The following is a 9,042-nucleotide window of genomic DNA, read 5'->3' on the forward strand; positions in this document are numbered from 1 at the left end:
GAGAAATACCCGGATGGTCTACTGCTTCCGCTGAGATTGGTGAGTGTGGATCGGATGGACACTTCTCTATCCCATGATGCCACAGGAGCTGAGCAACGGTCACATTTCAAAAGTAAATCAAATAAATATAGCAGAAAACTTTAAGACGGACGTCCGTTTTTAATGTAAAAGTGCCAATAAATGAATTTCTCGTGACTAAATGATGTTTTTATCAACTCACATGTGTAGGTTGTTGTTAATATGTCATAGGTCAAAGTGCATATGGGTCACATGACCATAAAACATGGCGGACACAGTATTCCGAATTGTATTCATACTACAGTACACCCACTCATACTATATAGAAGGTAGTGTTTTGACGGCCGATAGGGAGCTACTTCAGTACGTACTGTCACAGTATGTTATTTCGGACGCAGCCATAGTGTATTTTACTGTGTGCTCACCGTTAAAAACACAAATTCACACACAGGACCAAATCACAAAAAAATAAAACAATTACACAAAAACACACACAGAGTCAAAATCCACGAAACGCGCGCGTTCACGAGAGCACTTCTTAGGCTGTGTCCCAATTCGGGGGCTGCGTGCTTTGAAGGCTGCATTTTAAGACCGATTGCGTCACAGCAGCGCGACTGAAGGCTGGTAAGGCTCCCGATTCAAAGGTTGCTTCAAATGCAGCCACAAAACGAGACCTTATTTCCGCTGGTTTTTAAGGATACAACAAATATATCCTTCACAGCCTCGGCTATCCCGAGATTCATTGCGCGCCTGTAACGGCTTGAAAATTTTAAATAATCATTCAAAACTTGAGTTAAATAAAAGTATGTAATTCACAAAAACGGTCCATTTCAGTGTTTTAATATTATATAGGATGTTGTTAATTAACATTATTGGTGCATTAGCGTGTTTTTTGAATTTGTAAGGTTGGTTAATTTAATCTACATAAACGTGTCAAATTCTCTAAAATAAAATATCATTTTTCTGGCTCCGTATTTGTTTAAAAAAGTCAGAAACGTCACTGCTGTGTCCCGCTGGCACCACGCAACAGGAGCAGCAGGTGACGCAAATCACGCAATTATGAAATCCTCCGCGAGGCTGGACCGTCTCATTTCAGTTCGCTTCTTGAACTTCTGAGGCTGCGTGCTTTGAAAACCATTACAAGTCCTCGTTTTGTCTTCTGCATGTAAACACAGAGTTGTGAGTCAGAGCGCCGGCATCCAATGGGACAAGCCCCGTGCGGCGTTCGGCGCACAAACCTGTCTACTTTTGAAGTGCACTCGTCCAAGAAGACGACGATGAAGAAGTGCTCTCGTGAACGCGCACCATACACTGACAAGACAGAGGAGAATATATCCATTAAAGTCGGTATTTTGTTTTGTTTTTCGCACATAAAGCATTCTCGTCGCTTCAAAAAACTTCACCTGAGCCACTATGAGCGGATGGACCAATTTAAGCATGTCTTTAGTACTTTTCTGGACCTTGACAAAAACTGACACCATGGTTTCAATGAGGAGGCCTGGAAAGCTGTCGGAAGTCACCTAAATATCTTTATTTGTACTCCGAAGACGCCGGAAGTTCTCTAAACATGTTTAACGTCATGTGGGTGAGTAAAAAACACACAAAGTTGATTTTTGGGTGAACTATCCCTTTAAGGTGTGTGAATCTGTCATATGTGAATACGGTTTAATGTCCCAGACATTTAAAACCATCTCCATGTATTCATATCTCTCTCTTTCCTTGAGGTCGCACTTTTTTTCTCTCGTGTCTCTGTTTTTTCCTCGTTCTATTTTCTCTCTTTTGAAGCAGTAATGTACTGCAGACTTTTTTCTGCCCTCCATGTATTTCTCACCCCCTCCATCTTTTCCCTCCTCATTTTTCTTTCTGTCTCTCTGTAATTACTGTCGTTCTGTGATAGGATTGTTTTTCTCAGGTGAGCGCGCCCGGTTCTCATCGCTGTGGGAACAGCTCGACACTAAACTATCATATCATATAGATCTGAAATGTTTGGTGCCTGTGTTAAACATGTCATTCACTCTTTACCTGCACACACATTACACACAAAAACACCTTCCATCAAATCAAACTAAAAAACAACACGCCGTGAGCAAACATATATTTATTCATTTATATCCATTGCCCATTTCATTTTTTTACACAGACTTTATATTTTACAGTGCTTAAAAATAATTGATCTTAAAAACAACACAGACACACAAAAGAGTGTTTTTTCATCCATCCGTCCGTCCGTCTGGAGGTATATTGCAGTGTTTGTAAGTTGTGTGTGCGTTTGTGTGGCAATGTAAAGCAAGGCACATGTGGACAAACACAAAGCACTTTGGTCAATAAAAAGGCGCTGCGGCTGTACAAACAGCATAAAAACTCAGCGGTAGTTTACAGTTTAGTAAAACAACAGTTATTGCTCGGAGTAAACACACACACATCAGTTCTTCTTCTTCTGGAGTGTCCTAAAATATTCCAGCTTTAAAGAAAAACGAAGGAATCGTACCGACGCGCTCACACGTGTAAACAGAAGATTTAGAAACAGAAGTGGAACGTTGAGAGCTCCGACCGTGAGGTTCAGTTTCCACCCGAGATGAATGAAGAAGAAATAAAGAAAGAAAAGAGGAGAAATCGGAAAAGAGGTGAAAGTATGCGGAAAACTTCTCGTGATCCGCAGCGCGTGTGTTAAGTGCAGTCAAACAAGAAAACGTGTACCGTCATCATTTCTTTCTATACTTCCCAATCAAATCGAATCCCTCAAGCGTCACGTCAGGAGTGGATTATCAGACATGTGCGCGTGATGTCAAGCTCACAGGTCGGTGGTGATGACCGGCGTCACCCCGTGAATCAACAGGGTCGGGCCCAGGTCACGCGTGAGCACTTCTAACTGATGCAGGTAGTCATGGTAACGGCTGGTGTCTGCGGGAGGGCGTGGCAAATACAGGAAGCGGATGGCGGGCGGGCCGAGCGGCTGGTCCAGGATCAGCTTATTAACCGCCTTTAAATACTCGTCGGTCACGCGCGAGGTGTTGTTCTGAAAACTGTTGGCGTACTCGGTGTCGGCCTCGACTCCGCCCACGTCACTTTCTGGCTCCTCCTCTCGGTGACTCTCCGAGCCCGTCTGCCGCTGCCAGTGAAGGGCCACTTGAGCGTCCCATGGGACCGTACGGATTTCCGCCTTCATCCTGAGCTCTTTCAGGAGGAGTCCGAGCTTGTGTTCCGTCCCCTTGAGGCTCCGGCCCGCCTCCACACAGAGAAAGAGGCGGAGTCTGGCTTTCTGCCACGCCCTGGTCATGTTCAGGATACAGGCGAGCTGCAGCAAGAAAAGCGAGCAGGTGTCGACGTACGCGGCGCTGTCCGGTCGCAGCAGATTCACCGGCCAAACGTCCACGAACACGGCACCCCTGAGAGCTTGAGTCCGATCGAACTCTCCGAAGTATCGAGCTAGCGCGATGTTCTTCAGCATCTTCACGGCGTCCGCGATTATACAGACGTACTCTTGAGTGCCGAGGTATTTCCCGCCTCTGGCCCCGCCCCCTCGCACGGGTGGGAAATGAAAAGGCAGGTCGTTGGTTTCTTCCGGGTCGTCCACCTGAGCAGAGTTTTCGGTGGGTTTGCCTATGGACAGGGTAGAGTCCAGGAGTCGGTCCTGAGGCGGGGCGTCGTCATAGAAACCCAGCACCAGAGTGTTGGGTCTCATACCGCCTGCATGGCAAAGAATAAATTGAAACGGTAAAAAGAAATGATCACAAGTAAAAAGTGTGTGATGTTTGTGTGATGGACGTCTCTCGCTCACCGAGTCCTGATATGAACAGCAGGTGTTGAACTCCATGTCTGACGGAATCTGCCAGCGTGAGATTAACAAACGCTTTAATATTCAAATGATCCACCAGAGACAACCACGAGTCATACTGAGACTGCAGCGGATCCGACGGGAGAACATCTAGAGGTTTACAAACATTTGATTACACAAAAGCCATTATTTAAATCCCTAACAAAACCTTCAAACCGTCTCTGATCAGTCGTGAATCATCTCACACAGAACCCACAAACGCACCAAATCCATTGAAACTTTACAACACCATTCACCGCTTTAATCTATTGAGATTCTTGATTTAACACAGTTACGTTACATACACCTTGATCTCGTTTCTTCAGGTGTAAACCGGCATTGTTGCATGTCCTGATATTAAACAAACAACTGATCGTGAGTTTTAAACAGTGCTTTACTAACAGTACATCATTAAAGAAAACATATTCAATGTTACTGTACCTCACTGCCAAAGAATCATGAATTTACCATCACTGCTCAAAGAAACCAAACACGTGCTTATGCCTCATTTCAGTTTATAAACTATTATAAAAGTACATTTTATATATTATTTTTAGTTGTTTATGTTCAGTCAATTGTTATTTCACACAACTTTAATTTATATTTAATTCTATTATTTGATCTTTTACTTGGCACCTTATTTAATTCACTATTGGCAAAATATAGTTTAAGAACGCAATCATGCCCATAAAGTATCTTGAAAATTTGAAAAAGAAGAGCGAGAGAGATTGACACGCAGTTCACACAACCACCATGCCCATGAGCACACGCATGTCCACACGCACACGTACCAGATCTCCCAGCTGCACGTGAGCAGCACATCAGATCCGCTCTTCTTGTGTCATTGCATAAGGTGATCAATCCCACACTGCACCTGGGGTTTGACACACATCAGCAGCACCTGAGGGTCTCCAGAACTTCACATGAATCTTTCACGCAATACGATCCAGCAATTAACAGATATCTTACGCACCTGAAACACCACACACACACACACCACACACACACAACACACACACACAACACACACACACGAAACAAGCAGATGTCTTTACACTGACACTTCAAGTTAAGTTACGTTTAAGCGAGCGGCTTTACTGTAATAAATCCTGAAGCTGAAACCTGTGTGTGTGTATACACCCCTCACATTTTTGTAAATATTTTATTATATCTTTTCATGTGACAACACTGAAGAAATGACACTTTGCTACAATGTAAAGTAGTCAGTGTACAGCTTGTATAACAGTGTAAATTTGCTGTCCCCTCAAAATAACTCAACACACAGCCATTAATGTCTAAACCGCTGGCAACAAAAGTGAGTACACCACTGAGTGAAAATGTCCAAATTGGGCCCAATTAGCCATTTTCCCTCCCCGGTGTCATGTGTTGTGATTATGCATGTTGCCGCGGTGTGTGTGTGTGTGTGTGTGCGCTGTGTGTGTGTGCTGTGTGTGTGTGCTGTGTGTGTGTGCTGTGTGTGTGTGTGTGTGTGTGTGTGCGTGTGTTGTGTGTGCGTGCGTGTGTGACGTGTGTGTGTGCGTGTGTTGTGTGTGTGTGCGTGCGTGATGTGTGTGTGTGCGCGTGTGTTGTGTGTGTGCGTGCGTGTGTGATGTGTGTGTGTGCGTGTGTTGTGTGTGTGTGCGTGCGTGATGTGTGTGTGTGCGCGTGTGTTGTGTGTGTGCGTGCGTGTGTGATGTGTGTGTGCGTGCGTGATGTGTGTGCGTGCGTGTGTTGTGTGTGTGCGTGCGTGCGTGTGTGTGTGTGTGTACTTGTCTGTGTACGTGTGTGTGTGCGTGCACGTCCGTGTGTGTGTGTCTATGTCTATGTGTGTTAGTACGTGTGCATATTGTGTGTGTGGAGTGTTTTGTATGTGGGTGTGTCTGTCTTCTGTGTTTTCACCTTTTTCTTGTTTCTGCAGGTACAACTGTAATTATTTTGCTTATAGTCAATATGTCTCATGTGCAGCTGCTTTAACAATGAAAATTGTAAAAGCGCTATATAAATAAAGTTGAGTTGAGTATATGTGTGAGTGTGTGTGTGTGCGCGCGTGTGTGTGCGTGCGTGCGTGCGTGCGTGCGTGCGTGCGTGTGTATATATGACTCAGGTAATGAATGAGCAGCAGTAAGAGAATCATGAAGGCGATGCTGGCAGACGCATAGATGGAGTTGATGAGAAACATCATGATGGCACAGCCGATGATCCCCAGAACACACGTGTGCCACGTGAAATACCTGAACGTGGGCCTGGACCCACATACAGAGAGAGAGAGAAACATGATGAGAGACTCCAGAGCAAACAAACAAACATTAGCGTGTGTTCAGAGGGGTCACACAGAACCCCTGACACATTTAAAGCTCTTCCTGCTTCATTAGAGGATAAAGTCATTTACAGGCGTCGCACAAGGTAACAACAAGTCAAAGTTCAGCCGTGTGTGTGTTGAAATGTGTGCGACAGTCATTATAACGCCAATTATGACTTCGTCTTTAATGACCAGTCTTTAATGGAGCATTATCTTATGTTGAGGTCAGTGTGTGTGCGTGTGTGTGTGTGTGTGTGTGCGTGTGCGTGTGTGTGCGTGTGTGCGTGTGCGTGTGCGTGTGTTTAATGGGTCTTTTGGAGGTCCGTGCCAAACACATCAAAGCATTTAAACAACAGTTTAGTGCAGATGGTTGAATCTCATGAAAACAAAAATGAGATTTGGCATAAAGAAAATGGATAATTAAGAGGCTTCTGCATTTGTGACAATTAAGCACATTTAGTTCAGCGTTAGCTTGTGTTGAGTTGTGGATTCTTTGTCTTACGTTCATCTTGGTGGTCTTGTACATGTGTAAAAATCATCTATAAAATGAGAGGTATCGTTTTCAAAGATGTTTTCTGCATTACAGCAATGAGAGCTGAAGGGGAAATGTGCTGTAATTGTCATACAAATAATGTCACCGTGCCAAAAAATCCCCAAAATAGTCGTAGAAAGCGAGATGACAGCACCCTGTACACTTACAAAACAAACAAAAACAAAAGCATGACATTTACAGCAAACATCACCTGAGCATCACCTCCAAAAAAACAAACAAAACAACAAAAAACACATACAACAGAAAAACGTGACATTTACAGCAAACAGCACTTGAGAATGAACTCTAAAAAACAAACAAAACAACAAAAAACAAACAAAAACATGACATGTTAAGGAAACAGCACCTGTGTGTGAGCTGAGACAAACAAACCAAATAACACAATCAAACGAATCATCAGAAAACAGCACCTGTGCATCACCTCCACGCAAACAAACAAATGAAAAACAACAACAACAAAAAAACACAACAACAAACAAACTCATAACAACAAAAACATTTACAGCAAACAGCACCTGAGAATCACACTGAAAAATGTTAAGGAAACAGCACCTGTGTGTGAGCTGAGACAAACAAACCAAATAACACAATCAAACGAATCATCAGAAAACAGCACCTGTGCATCACCTGAAACACGAACACAAAACGTGATATCTACAGCTGATCTCTTGACCTCTAAACACCAAACAAATGGCCACGAAACACTGCATTTTCTCTCTTTTCTGCGTTCTTATTTTAAATCTTTATTGTGATTGATTCATGTCTGTCGGTTCGGTTCATCTCACTGATTCTGAAAAAGACCTGACTCTTTGGGCTAAAATGTTACAGGTTTACTTGGTGGGAAACAAAACGCATCCGATATTCAGCTCAGCTCCAAACCACTGGAGCAAAAGATCTGCTTTTATCCTTCAGCAATAACGGCAGAGAAATATTGTGTTGTTTGGATCTCCACTTACGTCTTTTGTGTTGAAAACAGATTGGAAATCATTTCAGTTTTGGACAGCAGACATGCTTGGCAGATTTAGAATCAGACAGTTCAGTTACATCAAAGAGATGAAGTCCAGACACACAAATACACAAAACCAGATGTTCATCTGAACTCACAAAAACCTCTGGACATCAGCTCATGTCACTAAAAGAAGAACTACAGACCCTGAGAATCCAGCAGAGAGACCACATTCTCACATGTCTATATATATTAAACAGATATTGTACTTCAACTGGCAGAGAACTGTGTCAGCCATAAAAGTGAATTTCAACGACTAAAGACGCAGCTAAAACAAGACCTAAAATCGTTAGATTTAGTGAAGTTATGTCCTGTAACGAAGTACAACAAACTCACATCATATCAAAACACACACGCGCACACATTTTCTTTTTCCAGAACCCGATTCCCTCCCTTAGTTCCAGGAACACACCCGTGGCTCTCCCCTGTGTTAATGATAAAGTTGGAGTGTTTGGAGTAAATTAGCTATGCTAATCGCGCTCGTCTCCGGGGACGTGAACACTAAACGGCTTTTAATCTGACGCACCGCTGCAGACATAACAAACAACACAAAAACAACAACAACATCACCACACAGCGGCAGGGAGGCACCGCCTACAACACGCTCTCAGCCAATCACTAGACAGGAAGAGCAGAACAATTTCAGTTGTTTAACCTTGACCTCTGACCTTGAGTTCACAGGGTACCAGATTACCACTACGATTTGTTCTGTTATTTCTCTGTATTTGTGTTCTGAGTAGCATACTGCTCTAACCCTTCAGTGTATACTTGTGTGTAGTGTGTAGTGTACAATGCAAAACAAAGTTTTATTGCCATAATAATGCAGTGAGATCATGTGACCATATAGGTTTTTGTTTATTTTCTGTTCATTCAATTCTGTCTTTATAAACACATACACATACATTAAAATATTTAATAAAAATATTACAATTAATTAGCATTGTATACAGTATATAATTTAAATTGTTTGTAAATATAAATAAAGGCATCTAAATATTTCCTAAATATATATACATGTATTTGTAGGTTTTTAAATACAAAATTAATATGCACAGCCCACAGGCGTATATACATAAACAAACATTTGCAATTAATCGTTTGACAGCCCTAATAGGCCTAAATGTTATTTGAAAAACTGAATGAAAATTAAAATAAACGTGAGGTAAATAAAATTGTTAACCGAAAAGAAATAAAAAATAAAATAAAACTGAAATAAAATAAAATAAAATAAACTAGACTTACATAGTGGTATAATAAATGAATAATAAAATAAAAATATTACATTACTGGTCAAAAGTTTTAGAATCCTTTGAGTGAAATGTTTTTCATTATCTGCAGGTGTGTGCTTAAAT

At 42.1% G+C, this 9,042-nt stretch overlaps 1 protein-coding gene across 1 annotated transcript; it reads right to left on the reverse strand.

Moving 5' to 3' along the window:
- Positions 1-2,101: 2,101 nt before the first annotated feature.
- Positions 2,102-4,282, reverse strand: LOC130564393 (solute carrier family 12 member 9-like). The gene is made up of 2 exons (XM_057350434.1): positions 3,797-4,282; positions 2,102-3,705 (listed from the first exon to the last, which is right to left on the reverse strand). Exon 2 carries the CDS (start codon positions 3,698-3,700, stop codon positions 2,810-2,812), a length of 891 nt encoding a protein of 296 aa, XP_057206417.1. The 5' UTR covers positions 3,701-3,705; positions 3,797-4,282; the 3' UTR covers positions 2,102-2,809.
- Between the last annotated feature and the right edge of the window lie 4,760 nt (positions 4,283-9,042).

Source organism: Triplophysa rosa, linkage group LG14 (assembly GCF_024868665.1).
Source record: "Triplophysa rosa linkage group LG14, Trosa_1v2, whole genome shotgun sequence".
Lineage (NCBI taxonomy): Eukaryota > Metazoa > Chordata > Actinopteri > Cypriniformes > Nemacheilidae > Triplophysa > Triplophysa rosa.